Source organism: Python bivittatus, unplaced genomic scaffold (genome assembly GCF_059951505.1).
Source record: "Python bivittatus isolate LINGU-HERP-01145 unplaced genomic scaffold, Pbiv_v1 ctg000530_np1212, whole genome shotgun sequence".
In the NCBI taxonomy this organism is placed as follows: domain Eukaryota; kingdom Metazoa; phylum Chordata; class Lepidosauria; order Squamata; family Pythonidae; genus Python; species Python bivittatus.
Genome location: NW_028277085.1, coordinates 6,268,862 through 6,288,741, shown reverse-complemented (window position 1 = coordinate 6,288,741; position 19,880 = coordinate 6,268,862). Strand labels below are relative to the sequence as shown.

The following is a 19,880-nucleotide window of genomic DNA, read 5'->3' as shown; positions in this document are numbered from 1 at the left end:
GATTTGCTCTGCCATCTTTGCACGCAAAATAAATATTGGATGCATAAATGCCAAAGATTGCCACTGAATGCTGGGAAGCTGTCAGGATTATTGGGGCGAATGTCACGCTACATAAAATTAATTAATTAATTAATTAATTTAATGTAGCCACCCATCTCACATACGTGAGTCTAGGTGGTGTACAATAAAACAATTAAATAAACATTTATTTATTTAAATATAATACAACAATTAAAAAAAATTAAAAAAATTAAAACAGTTAAAACACACATATAAATAAGGCCGTGGGAGAATGGACCAACAGCCTATGCACAGTGTAGCCACCTTGTGGGCTCCCTACTTCCCTGGGATCCCCAAGCCTGTTAAAAGAACCAGGTTCTTTCTCTGTGTCAGCTTCTGAAATAAGCTGTTTAGTAGAGTACACAGCACTCCAGAAATAACTTTGCAAAGGTGCTTTGGAATGGCCAAGGGCCCAAACATAGTACTGGTCTGCAACTCTGCAGGTGGCATGTGACCCTCCCAAAAGACAGTTGCTTTAAAGAGTGACAGCTCTGACATATTTTTTTGAAATTAAGTTCAAAGCATAGCATAGTCCTACTGTTTAACCCATGTCATCACCTTTTGCTCCAGGATAAGGTGCCATGAAGGAGTGTCACTTGGAAGAGGCAGGAGAAATTGAGGGAATCATGAAGACAAAAGTAATGGAATCCATTATTTTTAAATATAACATGTCTCCAAAGACATCAGACAAGGGGATTTTGCTTGTGTTTCTCAAATTTGACAACTCTTAAGACATGTGGACTTCAACTCCCAGAATTCCCCAGCCAGCAGGTTGGAGAATTCTGGGAGTTGAAGTCCACACATCTTAAAGTTGCCTAGTTTGAGAAACGCTGATCCAGAAGGAATGTAGGAAGCCACATTATTCCAAAGCCATGGAGTTTAACCTTATCTGATCAGCAGTGGCCCTCTGCGTTTGGGGCAATATTTTATAGCATTTTTGGGGGCTGTCAGAATTTGAACTAGAGACTTTGTGTGCACAAAACATGTGAGCAGCCTCCATCAGCCAAAGCTCATGCTTTACTCTGATGTACACCTTAGCTGGGGCATTTGGGGTTTTTTAGGACTGATACATTTGGAGAGCATCAAGTTGGGGAAAGATCCTGAAATGGTCATTTTTTCAAATGTTTTGAACTTGGAGGGAGGGGCAAATCACTTTTTAAAAATACTCTGCCTTTGGGGACTTCCATTCATTTTTCAGATTAGAGAATGTCTGAATGGATGTGTGAAACTGTTGTGTGAGATCTTTCAAAAGATTTTGCACATCACTCCTTATCTAAAAAAAGGAATGCTGTCTTCCCTTGCATTAGCCCAAATTACAGAAACTGAGCTGTTTTGTCCTTTGGCTCTGCTTGCTCTGTTTGTGGTAGTTGTCCCCTGGATGCTCATAGAGTCCTATGTGTATATGACATTCAGGAGTAGCAGATCTGGCCGAACCCAGGCTTTCCAGACTATTATCCCATGATGGTGCCTGGTCTTTTAAAATTTCATTTTACCCCTCCTTCTCTTCTACTTAGACAGTAGTTAAATCATGTTTATAAAAAGTATCTGAAATTGATGATCTATCCAATCCACAGCCCTAAAAACCTATATAGATAGAACTTTATCTATAAATGCTTTTAGAGGCCCTCAGAACTTTTCTCAAAAGCCACTCAAAGCTTTTCCCACTTGTGAAGGTGGAACCAAATCTGGATAAAGAATTTCAGAGTATCACAGTTAAAAAGGCTCACTGTGAAAAGTCAGTGTGTCTTGACCAAAGTCTTCCCTGATCGATCTCGATGGAGAGGCTCATGGAATTCTGGTGCTGTTTAGAACCAAAGTCAGAAGTGAAGTGTGCCTAAGACAAGCCATGGGCCAATAACATTTGTTATTGGAAGTGGTTGCCCAGGATTATATGCCTGTTATGGGCTTGGCTCTCTATCGTAATACATTTTTGCACAATGTCATGGTCATCATTGTTTAGTTGGAAAAGATATGCTTTGCTGCTTAACTTTAGTCTCTCACTGATTGCCACAAATCTCAGGAGAGTTTTTTCAGTAGCATTTAGGGAAGCATTTTAACAAGCCCACTTTTTAAAACAGGAAAGAATTTGATACCCATCTCCTTATGAATAAATTATAGAGTATTATTGTGGAATCCTTGCCATTGTATGATTTGTCAATGTGTACCATTCTAGAGAAGTAGATGTGATTAATCCAGCAAGTTTATAATGGGGTGGCTCTTTCCTAAAACCATTTTGTCACAGGGTTGCTGGAAGAAGAGCACCCCTTTCTGGCAATCCTCCAGTTCCAGAAACAGATTTCCTGTGTTCATGAGAAGCCATCTTTAGCATGGTTGGTTTTGTGCAGATCCTCCTTTCCCAAACTGCACCCCCCAGATATATTGGGCCAACCACCATGCTGGCTGGGAGTTTTGGGAGTTGCAGTCCCAATGCATCTGGGTGGTGTTGGGTTGGGGGAAGACTAGCCTGAAATGGAACTCTTGAGTGTGGGAAATAGGTATGTTAGAGAGACTCTCGCATATGTGGTCATTCTATGTGACTCTGTGTCTCTGCTTCATTTCATAGTGAATTCATTGCGTAGGTGAAGGCTTCCCAGGGTCCACTCCAGGCTTCTCATAAGAAACTGGATTGTCTCATTCTGTGAACCATCCAGCCTGTGTCATCATTAAAGGAGGCCATCTGTGCAGAATAAGTCACCCTTAGTTTCCTGCATGCGCCTCTCAGGTTTTACAGCTCATCTTCCTTCACTTTGGTTGTTCATTTTATCATTGATTAAAATACACCTTGTCAAAACACTAGCTATGTCCCCTTTCTGTTTTATTGTAGTTACTTTTTGTGAGGTTTTATCCATTTACTGGATCACATGCTCTTTGTATCTCCCCTCTCAATCAACCAAGTACCTGAGGATATTTATTTTAGCCCTAAACTCAATCTGAAATATTTCTCTATACTCTCATAACCTAAACAATTGATCAAGAAGCTGATTGAACCCTGAATTGTTTTGGCAAGATGCTGAATACGGCCATTCTGTTAAGCAATGATGACATGAACTGAAGAACACAATTAGAAGGTTGCCATGTCCCACCCCCACCCCCCAGCATCCCTTTTGTGGGGTGGATGCATTCTGAGAGATAAAGGACTTTGGTGAGATTTGTGCACTGCCCAATTCTGGCGTCATCAGTTCCCAAGGAAGAATATCTCAGATAGCAGGAGTTGGTAGAAAGTATTTCTGTGGAACGGGTGTGGAGGGAGGTTAAATATAGTTAATTTACACTGATTGACATTTTTTCTAGCATTCTATATTTTCCATAATTTGGTTGGGTTTTATTTAATGCACTGAAACTGGTTAGCGTGATTCCAAGAGTGAAAGACACAAAGTTGTAGTGATGCCAGCAAGCTGCATTTGTGATTTATCCGAGGCAGGTCAGAACAGACAGTATGGCCCAGCATTCACCAATCTGAGGGGCTTCATCTATCTTAAATTACCAATTCAGTCATCTTCAGCTAGTGTGATAAAACTCCCATCATTCCTAAAGTCACCAAGCTGGGGAAAAGTGCTATAGAAGAAATGTGTTAGATGGACAGACAGATCAGACTTCATGCAACAGAGAAAAAAGGACAGCTTCTAGAGGCAAGGGTGTTGTTGTTGAACTTCTGAACATAATGGTGAGGGATAAGTTAGGGGTTCCAAGGAAGTACCTCAAATTAAATCTCTAACTATTTGTTCCATCAACTTGATTGCATGTTTTGATTTTAGGTCTTTTTAATACAGATTTTAATTGATGAAATTGTTTGAATGTTAAAACCTTGGAATATGTATGAATATTAAATAGAATATTAATTCTATTTAATTTGACATTAAACAGAAACAGCACCCTGCTTTCTAAATATGGGAACGTACATTTAACAATCACTTTAATTTCCTTTTTAAGGAATTGGAACTACAGATATCTTTGATAATAACAACTAGGATGTAAATGATTCAGATAGCAAACAAGTTCAGATGCCATCAGCCAGGTTTATGCACTGACACTAATTTGAATTGTGCATTCAGTTCCCTATCAGATAAAAGGAAAATTCATTGTTATGTAATGAATAACATCAGGCAGGTATGAATAAAAGTAGGTTGGAAAACAAGAAAAACATTTTTCCTGTTAAAAATGTAACAGAGGAGGAGTTAGTAAACATGGATTGCCAGTTTAACTGTATCTTCCAGTCTGAATTTATTTGTTTGCAATGGAATAAGAAGGGAAGAGTATTAAATCACTGAACACTTAATCTCCAACTAATTCAGATTACATAAGGAGTTTATTTCTCTGTAAAAAAAAATGTGTTTATTTTCTAGCAAGGAAGGAAGGAAGGATAATTTGTTTAAATGACAATCCCAAAATTTTACCTCAGATATTTTGAAAACTCCTGATCAGGATGACCCAAATCCTTATTAGGCCAAAACTTCATCCCACATATTCTTAAATAATTGACTCTAATCTCCATGTGAGCAACTACTGTGACCTTCCTCTGCCTATGCTATTTGGATCTGTTCCAACAGCATCTCATGCAAACTTCTTCATGCTTCTGAATCTCCTGTTAGTTAGACACACTTCCAGCTTCATGCTTGTCCAGGTGGCATTTTTGAGAAAATATGGGCTCAGACTGTGCTTTTGTGATGGTGTGAATCTTTTGGATGAAAGCTACCATGTTCACATTCCTGGTGGTGAATGTAGGTGGTATGGAAAAAGATGGTCAAGCTGGAGGTTAGAATGGATTGCAATGAGCTATGGCAGTCCTAAAAAAAATGCATGGATCCCTGATGTGTGGTAATAATGAATGCAGACTGCTCAGTTGTCTTAATGCCATTGGTTTTGGCACGAGAGGGTGGATCGGGGATCATGTGCTTGAGTGTTTCTGAGAATGAAGAGGTTGGCTCCATCCTGTACGTTGTGTTGGAAGGAGAGGGCTGACTGGATGGCCCTGGGACTCTGTATTGATTTGCTGTGTTCTTTGTGCTCCAGGTGCTGCTGCTTCTATAAGAGGAAAAGGAAGAAGTCTTCCCAACGCCAGAAATAACAGGTGTCTCCTGAAGGTCTTTGGGGGCTTTACGTACCTGCTGTTCCTGCCACGTCTTATTGAATGGGGCTCCTGTTGGGGAAAGTCAAGAAACAAGGGACACTTTAAACCAAAAAGAGAGAGAGAGAGAGAGAGAGAGAGAGAGAGAGAGAGGAGGGGGAAATTCCAAAATAAACATTCAGGTGGATTCCCCAAATGGTCTCCCTTGTTCACTCCGTACCTGAGGCTCCTTTTGGAATCAGGACAGCATCTCCGCCCCTGCCCGGCACTGGTTGCCCTTGATGGAAGGTGGGGCTGGCTACCCTCCTTCCTTTCTGTACAACAGTTCAGCAAAATGGGCATTCCTGGTGAATGTGCTTTATTCCTCCTCCCCGCTTTCTCCTTTTGGTTCTCACGTGCTTCCCCCTCCCCTCCCCAGGGGCTGGTGTGAACCGTAGGGCCAAGGTAAAGGCGAAGAGAGGAGAGTGCTGCTGAAAGAGCCCAGCTTCTCCTACATCCAAACGCTGAGTTCCAGCTGTCCCGGCACCCAAAGTGTGATCCTTCTTAGTTGCACTTGGACAGAGTCTGTGGCGGAAAGCCAACAGTTGGAGAATTGCAATCTACTCTTCCAGTTGCCTTGATTTATGGCTTCGGTGATGTCTCCTTTCTCAGAGCGGTTAGAGAAAACTGTCCGTTCTAAATGAGCATAAGTTGTTGCACTTTTAATTTTTTATTTTAACATGACGGATGCATATGCTGTTTATGTGTGTTCTCTCCTCGTGGCTGTGAATGATGCCAGCACACGTGCTCAGCTTCTGGAGTGCAGAGCCTCCTCTTAATATAGGCTGCCCGCCCCTCTTAGCTCCCCAGGACTGCTGCCAGGCCCACCGTTGTTTGTGCCCTGAAGCTTACTTGAATTTTCCAGCTTACGTTGAACACCCCGGTTGCGGTTTTTCTCCATGGTGCCTAACTTGACCGGCTTGGGACTGAAAATCTTTTCTGCTGGCAGGAGGGAGCAAAGTCAGCCGGACTGAACTTTGGACGAGTGACAGAGAGGCAGATGCAGACTGCCATAAGCGACCATGGAACGAATGAGGCACTTTGGCCTTTTCAGCGGAGCAAAGCTCTGCCAGAGAGAGGACACTGCCGCTGCCTTACACTTCATCTCTGGTTTGGATTTTGCCAAGGTTTTTCAGTCATCTCTACAGAATAGAAGAGGGGGTGAGATCCAGCAGAGTCATCTGCATAGTGCCTGCAGATCTGTCAGTTGTGTAGCCCGGGCTTTGTATTAATACATGTACGTGGGTACGGATTGAGATAAATATCAGAAATGTAAGGTCTTTCTCCAAGGAGACAGTTTGAGAGTGGAATGAAAGGGATCCTTCTTCAAAACACCTGGATTCACCTCCTAAAATCTGTCTGTCTAAATGGCAACACAGCCCCTTTGATCAGTGACTAATTTTTGGGCACCCCTGGGAAGGAAGCTACCTTCAGGATTGTAGGGGGAGAAATAAGCAAGAGCCCCTTGTTTGCAAATGAAAGAACCTGTTTGTAGGGAAAAAGCCACTGGGTCCTCTAGTGACTCTGTGGGTTCCTGCTCATCTCAAATACTCTTTTCATGTCTGATGCGTGTCTTAGTTTTAAAATCTCATTTGGGGAGGGAACCCCACTCTCTTTGCAGAGCTGTAGATTGCTGTTCATTTCCCAATTAGTGTGCCAGAACCTAGATTTTCAGTGACTAGTGCATTCATTCTTTGGGTTCTACCTTTTTCCCAAAATTGGGGTACCACACACAGCTCCTCATCCTCATCTTTCATCACTGATAAGAGGTGGGAGTTTCCCCCTTAGCAGTCCATTCTTAATGATTAACTTACTCTCCACTGAATACCAATTAAAATGAGTCTTGTATCCCACCCTTACCATGGGAATCATGCTTGATTTCTGGAGGAGATAAAAATTTAAGAATTCAAAAAGGAAAATTGCAGCTCTTTAATTCTAGCAGAAGCAGCATTTACATTTCTCTTATCCTATCCATTTGAAAACCTTGCATCTTGAAAGTGAAATGTCTTTACACAAAGCAAGACAGTTTAGGGCTTTTTTCCCCCTGCCAAGGTACAACTTGAAGCTTGCAAAAAGGGAGAGCTATATGTTAAAGTAAGGATAACTTTGCTTCTAAATCCTCAGTAAATCTCTAGAATGAAATAGGAACTAGAGAAACTAACTTGGTCTAGACCACTTTTAGGATCTCCTTTTGTTGTACGCTAATATTTCATTTTGCAGAGAGCACTGGTCTGGTTCATGAAAACAGCCTCAAAGTTTTCCATTACTTCTTTGGAAATTGTAATATCAACACTTGGGTCTGTAGCCTCCCGTTTCCAGTGAGGCAAAACATGTCAGCTTCCAGCCTCAGATAATGTGCTTCTGAACTGTGTTGAAAAACTTACCTATCTTTCCCAGAAATTAAGAGCCAAATCTATTGTAAGGATTGCTTTGCTTCAGGAATTCTTGAATTCCTTACTAGTTTCACATAGTTTTTCTGTAAGGTCAACATATCAACAGTTATTTAATATCTGTTTAGAAAATAGAAATAACTATATCCAGTTATCTAGGAAGAGGGCTTTCCATATATGCATGTTCATCAGCTGTTTGGTTTTTTGTCATGTAAAAAAGGCTAATTCTCTGTTTGGACCAGGAATCCCATTCACAGACATCTCCATATTCTTGAACTTAGTAAATGATCTGTCTCATTGGTGTGATCATTCCTTTCTTTTTTATAGAGAAACTCGAGTTGCTAATCTAAAAGAAGCTCTGCATTAATGTTCAAGAAATGTACATATATCGCACTGAGAATTACCAGCATCAGCATTAGAAAATTCTTAAGTCTATCATTGCTTTGAGAATTTTGCTCTCTTTCAGTCGTTACCCTTTTACAATACTCAAACATCCCCTGAATTAGCTATGGTTGTTCCAGAGACATTTGCCTTTCAAAAGGGCCTGTCCAGTGTTCCTAAATCCAAAATCTGAGATCTGTGCTTCCATTTCCGTCATGTACCACAACTTCTAGAAGGGGATGAGCAGACTGTTACTGCTGCTTCTTGAATAATAGCACTCCATAGGTGTGTCTTTCCTAAGGTTTGGTGAGTGGTGACTTCTTCCAAAAGGTAAATGGAAGATACCAGGGTGAGCCCCTGGCGTGTAATTTGGGTGTAGTGTTGGAGTGATAAACGTGAACTGCCAAATTTGTACTTTCCTATAAGTGCAAAGCCATAAACTTTGCTTTCTCAAGATATTACAAAAGGTTCAAGAGGAACAGATCACGCCTTTTCTGTACTCCTTATTGGGCCTTGAAAGGATGTACCAGCCTTTTCTTGGAAGGCTGTGTTCCATGAGTTTTGAGCCTCAATAACTGAGGAGTGAGAGGTTCGTTTCTTTCTGTAAGCCTTGATGTTGGCATGACGGCTAGCAATGAAAGGACATACAGTTGTGGATGTACTTTGCCTCAGCAGTTCTCTAAGCCAGTGTTTCTCAACCTTGGCCACTTTAAGATGGATGGACTTCAACTCCCAGAATTCCCCAGCCAGCATGGCTGGCTGGGGAATTCTGGAAGTTGAAGTCCACCCATCTTAAACTGGCCAAGGTTGAGAAACAGTGCTCTAAGCTGTGTCTGTGTTACGTATATCCCATAAGCAATTGGAATGAAATGTCTTTTTCAAACTAATAATTTTACTGTCAATGAAATTGTCTGTGAGGGGAGGAGAAATGTAAGTTGTTCTGAAGTTATAGGAACTATTCATTATATCAAGGGTAGGGAGTCTGTGGCCCGGCAGATCCTGCTGCCCCGCAACTCCCAGTGATCCTGATTAAGCATGGCTGATGGTGAGGGATGCTTAGATTTGTAATTCAGCCATTTCAGGAGGGCCCCCAGTTCTCCATCCCTGCCTGGCGTGATTGTCGGAAGGGGAAAAGCCTTTTTCGCTCCTGTATTTGTGTGCAGCAAGCCTTGGGTTCGAAGGCTGGCAGCCTTTGCTTCTATTCGCTTTATTGCCAAAAGAGAAAAACTCGTTCACCCCAACCAGAATGCCTTCACGTAGTATAGTGTTTCTCAACCATGGCCACTTTAAAGCCTGTGGACTTCAACTCCCAGAATTCCCTAGCCAGCTGTGCTGGCTGGGGAATTCTGGGAGTTGAAGTCCACAGGTCTTAAAGTGGCCAAGGTTGAGAAACACTGACGTAGTAGTAGCCTGTATTTTCTCACCCAAGAGGGAAGTCATGGGGAGGGACCCTTTCTCCCAAAGCGGGTGGCTGTGTGTTACCTGTTGTCAGCTCAGAATTTCATCTCCCCCCCAAAGAAATGGCGAGCGGGTGCCAATCAAACCTAGACAGGAGGAAGGCTTTTATGTAACCTCTCTCATTCTTTTGAGAGTCTCTCAGACTGTCTCAGGAATATAATCACTTTTTCTCCCCCCCCCCCAAAATGTTTTCCCCCCCCAACTGCATTATTGCTGTATGATGTAGGTGCTACCATGTGGAATATGGAACAGGGGTTGCCTTTTCCACTTAGGAAGCCAACTTGATGGTGACAAAAATGATTTTTGCAATGACCAGGAGAGAGGAGAGTTAAGACTTTGGGGTAGGCAGACCATACCAAATATTTCATCTTCTCCAAGCAGGGAAATGCGGTTAAGTGGCTTGTTCCCATTGGAAACCTTGTGATGTATAATTTATTTCGTCTGTTTCTTTTACTGCAGGCCTTTTGTGCTTTTAAAACATGGGATGGGGATAGTGAATGAGTGGAACTCTTCTTACCATAAAGAAAAATCAGCTGTGAAAATCTTTTTTTTCCTCTCTCTTTTTTTAAAGTATTATGTGCACATTTCTGATTCTTGAAATGCCTTTTGGGTTGTTTTTTTTTAATCGTTTTATTTGAAACACACGATGCAATGTTTTACTGTACTCTCATAATCCTGGCACTGCTGTTGCCACCCAGTGGTGAACATGAAATATCTTTTCCACATGAATGTCAATTTGAAATACATTTGAAAACAGTTCAACCAGGATAAGGGCTTATATATGCCGTGTGCAGGAAAAACCTTCCTCAAGCACTGGTGGGGTTTTATTTTGCCAGGAAATGGGTCCTGCTACTGATCTTTCTGATGCGCCTGTTTTAATGGGACATTGCAAGAAATGTTGTGTACCTTGAATACATTCTCCCCCTAATTGCACCATTTTAATGTAAAATAAAACATTGACTTTGCTCTGTTCACTTCTGCTCTGTTCATTATTGTGCACAAGTAAGTATCCTCTGTTTGTGTGTGTGTATTTGTGCGTATGTACCAAGAGAATTGTAATGCAAATGAACATCAAGTGCTCCGAGGTGGAACCCCCCCAAAAAATCCGAATTTCACATACATTCCTGGTTACAGGTGTTTGGGAAATTGGTCTGTGGATTGGATTCTGCTGCAAATTGGTGCGCTCTCTGCCACCAGTGGGATAATTGGAACATTTTTGGCTTTCCCATGTGACGTATGGTTCAAATACATGGTTCAGTTAAACATTTGGAAGTAGTTGCACATTTAAGTGCAATCTTTTGTACAGAACCTAATATGGCAAATGAAAGTACGATAGACTAAAAGACTGATTCTTCAGTTTGGTTTTATGTGCAATATAAACAGCCAGTTTGGGGTAGTGATTAAGACACCAGGCTAGAAGCTGGGAGTTCTAGTCCCACCTTGGGCCAGTTCCTCTTGCTCAGCCCTAAGAGGCAGGCAATGGCAAACCACTTCCCCAAAACTTGCAGAGACCTCTCCAGGCCGTCGCCAGACATCAACACTGACTCGAAGGCACCAAAATAATATGATGACGATGATAATATAGACAGATCACCTGCCTACCCAAAATGCTAACTTACTGTCTGCAGAGACTAGATTTATTTTTTGTTTATAAGAAGATTTAAACTAGACTTCAGCTTTAAGCTTTGCTGCTTCACCTGTATATTGTACAGTGAACCTCTAAAAGTTCAGATGGCGTGGCCATGCTCTTTTTCATGTCAAGAGCCCCGCAACATTTATATAAAAGACCTCTGGACTTACTGGAGTGTAATCTTTGATGGAGCAAGCCCACTTTGGGGCGCTTTAAACCTTACACCTGGATTTTTAGGAATGACCAGCAGAAAAATCACTCTTTTCTATTTTTTGTTAAGGTAAGATGCCAAAAGAGTCAATCTTTACAAAGCTTCAAACAACTCTTTTCCTCTGGACCTAAAATATAAACGTGTGCAGCAGTAGCGACCAGGGCTGCATCTACTTTTTATTTTGGAGGTTAAGCCTACTGTTTGAATAATTAATGATATAAAGTTATCTAATCTGTCTGAAGCATCATGCGCCCGTCTGGATGATGCTCTAAAGCAATGTTTTTCAACAGTGGCAACTTTAAGATGTGCGGACTTCAACTCCCAGAATTCCCCGGCCAGCCATGCTGGCCGGGGAATTCTAGGAGTTGAAGTCCGCACATCTTAAAGTTGCCCAGGTTTAGGAGCCCTGGTCTAAAGGACTTAGTTTATCCTGAGTAACTTCGCCCACGGCATTGCAGCCTTCAGAGCCCAACCCCTTTGCGTCCGTAGCCTGGCTTTCCTCAAGAGGACCAATACGGATCTCCCCCATTGCTTCCGCACAACAACCTTGCAGGTAGGCAGGGCTGAGGGCGGCTGGTGGCTCAGAGCGATCCGGTTGCTCAATGGAAAGTGGACCCGGGAGCGGGGCTCTCCCCTGCGCAGGCGCCGAATCCTGTCAGCTTGCCTTTCCGTTATGCTGCCCCCTAGAGGAGAGGAGCAGTACCCTTCCCGTGCGCGCTCCTTTCTGGGTAACGTAGTCTCGCCCGACAAGCCTCCCTCCCTTCTGCCTCTTCTTTGTTGCCATCTGGCCCAATGGGCGCGCCGCCGTCTTCCGTGCCAGCGTCTCATTGGCTGATCCCGCTGCCCAATACGAGGCTGCAAACGTGGCATTCCTTTGTCGCAGCTGCGGCTACCGCCGCCTGAATTCTTCGCCGTCCTCCCCTCGCTCTGGCGATGGAACGCGCCAATCCCTGTCGCTGGAGCCATCGCTCCGCCCGGCTCGGGGCTGTACCATTGGGGCGGCGACAGGGGGGAGGAGGGCGGGGGAAGGAAGGAGAGCGAGGGGAAGGGGGCGGATGCTGGCGGCGCGGCGGGCACTGTGGCCGGGCTGGCGTGGCTGGGGCTGCGAGCGCAGGAAGATGAAGTTGCTGATGGCCGCGGCCCTGCTTGGGCTGGGTGGGGGTCTCCTGGTGCTGCTCTTCCCAGGCACTCATGCAGAGGAGCGCAAGAAGGGTCCCAAGGTCACGGTGAAGGTGAGCGGGGCGGGCGGTCACCCAGGCTCCTCATTCACCGTGCATCGCGCCCCCCTCTTGCATTGCGCTGCGGCAGGATCTGCCGCACGTGCAGCAACCCTTCTGATTGCTCGCCCCGTTACAACAGCCTGGCGACGTAGGCCAGGCTGGGAGCGACCGGCCCACGCCCGGACGGCTCCCGACCCCGCATCTGCCGGCCGGCGAGCGGGCAGCTTTTATGCCATCCGCGTGCATTCGCCCACGTGCTCGCGTGGGTGTGCACGTGCGGGAAGGGGTGGGGGGGCGAGCGGGAACCATCATCCTCCGAAACGGCAGCGGCCGCGCAGAACAGGATGAGCCGCCGGGCGGGTCTGCGTCGGTTGCATCCGGTGGGGTTGATGCCGAGGTAAGGGGACGGAGCCGGGGGACGCTGGCGTGCCTGCATGCGGGGGATGCATGCATCCCCCCCCCCATATTAAGCAGGGTCGCCCATAAATAGGAAGGCTGCGGAGAACAGGGATTTGCAGCTGCCCCACTTTGGATCTTGGGGCGGGATCATCCCCTCCGGATTGCAAGGTTAGGGTTGGGAGGCAAAAGGCAGCGAGATTCATGCAGGATCTTTCCTGCATGATTGCTCAGAAGGAAGCCCACCCGGGTTCAGTGGGGTTGTCTCCTGGCCGGTGAAGGCGCCAGAATTGCAGTCTGCTTTCTAGAGCCCCTGAAATTAAGGAACATGATGGTCAGGATGATGACATGGCATTTTCAAACGACTAAACCTGGACTGTGATTTCCAGGGGAATGAAGAAAGAATATTTGGGAGGGGTGGAGGGATCCCCCCAGGACAGAAGGATGAGGGCCCTGTTATTAGTTTCCCTTGCAAAGGATTCTGCCATTCCCAGGAAGCCTTAGCCAAGTCTGAGATGATGATAATCATAGTAATCAACAATCATAATACCTTTTTATATAACAACATTTTATATACCAACAATAATAATATCTTTAACACCATCAAACAACCACATCTGCCTGTCCCAGGACCTTGGGAAGGACTCAATAGGTGGATAAAAATGCCACATCCGGTCTAAACATCTGGCTGACTGCAATCAACAACAACAACAATAATAAATAAGCAGCACGGCCACCCACCTCCCAGCAACTCTGGGCAGTTTCAGGTTTGGCCCAGGATTTGCCTACCATGGAAATATCCATGGATGTAGCTGTTGTATCTTCTAGGAAAAGCAGCTGAGGCTGGTGGCCATTCAAGCAGCAGCCTCTGTCCTGACACCCAGGTCTGGTAGAAGCCTCTAAGAACAGCACACACGTGATGCTGTCATTGCAGCTGCTACTCAGAGTGTGTATTTTCATCCCTTGCCTGATTCAATTAGCACGGCTTAAATAATGTATGGCGTGTGCTTGATGGCATCGTGCATGCGTGCATCTTGGGCCCTTACACATCTGGTGGGCTTTCAAAGACACAATGTGTTCCTCACCTTCACATAGCCTGGGACCCTTTAGGTGTGTTGGATTGTAATTTATAAATGAATACAATAAAGAATGCCATTATCCTATTCATTGTGCTGGATAGGAGGAGCAGCGCAACATCTCGGGGGTGAGCAACCAAGTTGGAGGGCTTAGTTTAGGCTTAAGAAGTATTTTTTGTTGGGGTGAGGGTTTTTTTTCCTTTTTGCAGGGCTGACTTGGAATTATGGGTGTTTTAGTTTACGGGAGGACATCAGGTTTGAGAGAAACTATTCATCACTTTTTAAATCCCACTCCGTAGAAGTAAGAATGCTATTAGGCTGGTTTTATGTTTTTGCTGATATATGTATACCTGGAGATTTCCTGTATACCTGGAGTTTTTCCCGGAGATGGGTCTATTTTTATAGTTCTTCTCTGATTCCTTTTGCTTTCTTGCAGGTTTGCAATGTCTTTGTTTTTGAAAGAAGAAAACATCTAATACAGGTAGTCCTCGTTTAGCAACCACAGTTGGGACCAGCAACTCGGGCGTTGTGAAGCAATCGCTAAGTGAACTGCGACTGTGCTTACGATCTGACTTCAGCTTTCCTTTGCTTTACAGACCTGCGAAGGTCGTCAGTATGAGGATTGGTCGCAAACTTACTTTTTCATCAGTGTTGTAACTGCGAACGGTTGCTAAATGAGGCAGTCGCTAAACGAGGACTCCCTGTATTATTTTCCTTCCCCATCTCCTCAGCCTCACATAATCATCTTGCAGACTTTTATTTTTATTACTATTTTTCGAAAGTGCAATCCGTATATGGGAAGAACAGCTAAACAGTTACGGAAATACCTTCTCAGTCATAACCAGCTTTCCCTAACCTGCTGCTGTGGAGAGGCGTAACGCTATCATCTCACGAAGGCCGTGTTGATTGGGGTTGGTGGAGATCATAGTCAACGGAGGCTGGAGGAGATGGGTATAATAAATTAGGGAAAGCTTGCAGGGCACAGCTTCTAGAATTCTTTCTGTTTCCTTTAGCAGCAGAAGCCATCGCTGAAGTCCATAGCGAAGCAATGTGTTGCAAGTGTGTTTCTGCTTTTGTTGCAATTGTGTGTTTGTGCATCCGGGTCTTTGTTTCCCCTTCTTTAGCTCCTCAGAATCCAACCAGAAACGTACACATCTCCAGTAGAGTCACACCATGGCCTTGTATATGCTGGAAAATATAATATATAATCTCCTCCCCTGGAAGTGAGATTAGCTCCGTCCCACTTAACAGTCCGTAAGTCCCCCAAGACCTGGCTGCATGATCAGGCCTGGGGCTCCCAGGGGACCGGGGAGATCTTACCATGGCTCCCTCGTGAATTTTATCCCCTCCTGTTTTGTGCGTTTTTACTGTTTTTTATGTATAGTTTTTATGTATTTTTTTTTAATTGTTGAATGCTACCCAGAGTCATCTTGTGTGAGATGGGTGGCTATATAAATATGACAAATAAATAAATAAAATGATATTGCAATTTCCTTTCCCAATTATGCCTCACCTAGGGTAGCCTTTTAAAAAAAAAAATTCACTAAAAGTGGACATTTGTGTGGGCTGTTCCCCAGGGCCCCATGGTTCTGCCCGTTCAGCCCTGATTAATTTAGGTGAGAAGTTGGAGGGAGGGAGGTTGCAGCCACATGTATTACGTAGTACTTTTTTATCCTGAAGCAACCAGGGCAGGTTAATGGTGGGGCCCCTTATGTTTGCGGTGATTGTAGTGATGCTCTGACTCAGCTACGACCTCCTAAGCATAAAGTGTGGTTGGGGGCAAAAAGAGTTCCTGCGGGGGCAAACTTCAACAAGCGGTGCCTGGCTATCAGGGATGGCCCCCAGGAGTTGGGGGCTGAATTCGGAATAGGAACGAGTTTGGCTAAGCAGCCGGTCCCTGATAGCAGCCTCTCTTTTTCTCTCCAGGTGTATTTTAATATTCAGATCGGGGATGAAAATGTGGGGCGTGTCGTCATTGGCCTCTTTGGAAAGACGGTTCCAAAGACGGTTGAAAATTTTGTTGCCTTATCCACAGGAGAGGTAAGCCGGACGCTGGCTCCAAGACGCGGGCCTTCCTGACTGCCTGCAAAAATAGGTGTTGGGTTGGTGCAACGTGACGATGCTTCACAGGGAAAACAAAGCAGAGAAGTCCATTGCTGTGGATGACTGGAGAAAAATCCTCGTGGCGCTGGCTCTTTCTGAGCAGGCCCAGCCCTATGGTTAGGGAGAAAGGGGCGGCCACCACAGGGAGCAAATGGTTGAAGTTACGAAGAAAATAAATTACTCTGCCCTCAATAATATTAGTTTGGATCTATTTAGCTATTTATTTAAAAGGCCACCCACCTTACAGCACAACTTTGGGTGGCTCGCAAGAATCATCCATCCATAGAATGGACCTCCAGAAGTCAAGGGGGCAGCCCTACTGAGAGGGAAAGATGGCGTTTCATGTTTAAAAACTCTTTGGTTCTCAGTCTGATTAGGAAAACTATGAATCCCACTTTCTGCCTGCTCATTTTGTCTCATGCTGGTTGGAGATTCCAGACTATAAATCCCCTGTCTCTGGATGGTGCTGACATAGGGGGCCCTGCCAATGTTTAATGTATGGATCCCCTGCGTCTGCCACTCTCACGCCTTGCTCCTTTCATCTGCCAGAAAGGGTTTGGATTCAAGGGCAGCAAGTTCCACCGTGTGATCAAGGACTTCATGATCCAGGGAGGAGACTTTACCCGGGGCGATGGAACAGGAGGTAAGGCTCCAGGCTGTAGCGGGAGTTGGGGCTGAACATCCATTGTGGGAGTTACTTGCCCCAGAGTGTGAAAACTACAACTCCCAGAATTCCATGCACATCCGGAGGAGGCCATCTTTAATTCTTGGGCACTTCTACCTCAAAGTACCCTTTCCTCTTGAGTGGGTTCACCTACACGTGTATTTTTAATTATTATTTTATCAGTGTGAGAGTCAAGGTGACTAGCAACAGTTTAAAATATGCCTAGATTAAAAAATAATAATAATAATAACGAATGAAGAGGCTGTAAAGACAACCGGCCAAAACAATGGGCAGTAAAATCAATTACAAAAGCGAGGGAAAATAAGGAGGCTTTACTTCTAACTGGCTGGGTTCACACAGTACTGTAAGCTATAATATGATTTATTTGGTGCAGTGTGAAGGGTGAATCCAGCCAAAGGTAGCTTAATTGTGGATTAGCTTGTGAAATAAGTCAGTGTCCCTTGATTAGGTATATCATGGATAGGTAAATCTTGGTGCACATTTTGTGGAAACGCAACAACCAAGAAACAAGGGAATGGGGGGCTGATGAGTTCCAGTGGTCAGCATCTTATGAAAGCCCTGCCAAACGATCGCTTCTAATGCCTGAAAAGGACACAAGGATCTCAGAGACGCTTAGCATGGCCGGTGGGCCTTAGAGTTGGGACCCTTAGTCCCTGTTTTGTACAGCAGTACATCGCTCCTCTTCTCACCTTGCCAGGTAAGAGCATTTACGGAGATCGTTTCCCAGATGAGAACTTCAAATTGAAGCACTACGGGCCTGGATGGGTCAGCATGGCCAACGCCGGCAAGGACACTAATGGGTCTCAGTTCTTCATCACTACTGTCAAGACCTCATGGCTGGACGGCAAGCACGTCGTCTTCGGCAAAGTCCTGGAAGGGATGGTAGGTAGGGCTCCGGGTGGGCTGGGTGGGGTGGGAGTTAGTCTTGCTCACTGTATAGATGCAAAGGATGCATTGGGTCAAAATAAGAGCTGAATTTGACTGTTATTACAACTCAGTTGGCTCTTGGTCTACATCTGAATGCCTTGCTAACAATGAGGTGTGACGCACCCAACTGTTAGGGTGTTTGTTAAGATGTCCATCATCACCAACCCCAGACAGCATATTGTATTTTTGTAAAAATGGCTGTCTCAAATTTGTCCTTACACCTCTTGGCAGGGATGGTAGGAGTCATAGAACAATAAATTTGAAGGATACCTAGTCACCAGAAGCTGCACTTGGATGTGCTCGACCTCCTTTTCTTTAGATTGCATCACTGCTAGAAGTTGGTTGTTACTGGAGAATGGAGTTCTCCACATAGTGGTGGCCTGGCTATATGATTATCCCCTGCCTGGTCTCCCCAGATTTCATATCTGGCAAATTTGTCTTTTTGATGCCAAGTGCGACATTTTCATTTTCCCAAGCAAGACTTTTTGATTGTTCCTTTCAGCTTGGGTGTGCCTTGGGATCTTGAAGCCCTAGACTGGGGTTCTTATTAGCTAAAGCTGCGTTTGGCAGCTGTTCCCTCCAGGTGTTGTTGAATTACAACTCGCAACATTGCTGGCCAGGGCTGCTGGTAGTTGTAGTTTCATAATACCTGAAGAACCCTTCATAAAAATAATGGAGGGCTCTAGTTCCCATCTTACTGGAACCTCAACTGATCCTCCAAGCTGCAGTAGGGACCATTAGACCTGGAGATGGTGGAGACCAGAACATCCCTGAGATATTGTCCTCCACAGTAGATGGGCCCATCATCTCAGGACTTTGTTACTACCTCTTCCTAGGATGTTGTCCGGAAGGTGGAAAGCACTAAGACAGACAGCCGCGACAAGCCCCTGAAAGATGTCATCATTGCGGACTGCAATGTCATTGAGGTGGAGAAACCATTTGCCATTGCCAAAGAATAATCTGGGGCTGCTAGAGGACCAGGTTCTGGTCTGCAAAAGGGCTGGAGGTCCTACACTCTTCCTGGGGCCTCATTCATCCTCCTCCAGCAGGTGAGCAACCGCTGCTGTTTCTGTCCCCTCCATGCTGGGTGGTGGGGCCTCCATTTCTGCAACAACAGCTCAACTCTTCCTCTTCCATCATCAGCCTCTGTGGGCAGCGAGGCCCCTTCTGAGTGGCCCAGAAGTGTTGTGTTCTCTCATTCTTTTGTAAGAAAGCACATGGACCAATAAAACCGACCATTGTGTTTTTGTAGAACGTCTGCCTTGCCTTTGTCCTCATCAGCCAGGACATGTGAACCCGAGCCAGTCGTAGTTTGTGCCATCAAACATGGCTTAGCACATGGTATAAACCCAGTTCTAGAGAAGATAGTGAAAGGTCACAGCAGTTGCCTTTTTAGGAACAGAACAGGACAAAGCATTCTAGTAGTGATCTCTGATTTTGGAAATGAAAGCAGCTATTCTGGGCAATGGGAATTCTAGTGGAAAGTGTGGTCATTCACAGTATAAAGAGCTTTAAAAGGTTGGTTTTGAGGAACTTCTCCTAGCCATGGTAGCCCACTAGAGTAGTGTTTCTCAACCTGAACAACTTTAAGATGTATGGACTTCAACTCCCAGAATTCCCCAGCCAGCATGAAGTTGAAATCCACACATCTTAAAGTTGTTCAGGTTGAGAAACACTGCACCAGACGATTGGATAAGAGTTCCTATTTTCCTCAACCATACTAGGAATGTTGGAGCTGTAGACCAACCCATTTGGAGGGCTATCCAGTTTTCAATTGTTTGGGGGAAGTATTAGCCTTAAAAAAATAAGATGCACAGCCTCTATCACATGAAAATGCTGTTGGCCCATCACAGTGCCATTTTTGGAATTTAGCTAGCTAACTCTGGTAGGAATAGGGTAAAGATTAAGCATCAAAGGACAAGCTCTAGTGTTTTCCCCTGTGCTATCCACTTTGCTGAGATGGACTAGGATGACTGAGGAAATGTGTATGATCAAATGGATTGAGCCAGAATCAGTTGATTTTTGCACATGTAAACTTGTGATTTTCTGAATTAACATACAATTTGATTTGGAAATCCAGACTGGCAATGTACACTTGAGTCCACTGCTGTCCATATCTTCAGCCTGCCAACTTTGGGGATGATGTACAGTGGTACCTCGGGATACGAACTTAATCCATTCCGTGACTCTGGTTGCAACTCGAGTTGGTCTCAAGTCGAGGTAAAGTTTCCCATAAGGT

The 19,880-nt window shown here is 44.7% G+C and overlaps 2 protein-coding genes across 3 annotated transcripts in view; both read left to right on the top strand.

Moving 5' to 3' along the window:
* CSNK1G1 (casein kinase 1 gamma 1) overlaps positions 1 to 10,366 on the top strand; it is a 40,737-nt gene extending 30,371 nt beyond the window's left edge. For both annotated transcript variants that reach the window (XM_088148486.1, XM_088148485.1), the window contains one exon: positions 5,071 to 10,366. In XM_088148486.1, the coding sequence (XP_088004612.1) occupies positions 5,071 to 5,125 (55 nt within the window). In that variant the 3' untranslated portion in view covers positions 5,126 to 10,366. The remainder of the gene's footprint in view (positions 1 to 5,070) is intronic.
* Positions 10,367 to 12,272: 1,906 nt separating this feature from the next.
* Positions 12,273 to 18,895, top strand: PPIB (peptidylprolyl isomerase B). Its single transcript, XM_007426773.3, has 5 exons — positions 12,273 to 12,466; positions 15,853 to 15,966; positions 16,579 to 16,672; positions 17,412 to 17,596; positions 18,478 to 18,895. The coding sequence occupies exons 1-5, from the start codon at positions 12,290 to 12,292 to the stop codon at positions 18,598 to 18,600; spliced, it is 693 nt and encodes a 230-aa protein (XP_007426835.2). The 5' UTR covers positions 12,273 to 12,289; the 3' UTR covers positions 18,601 to 18,895.
* The last annotated feature ends 985 nt before the right edge of the window (positions 18,896 to 19,880 follow it).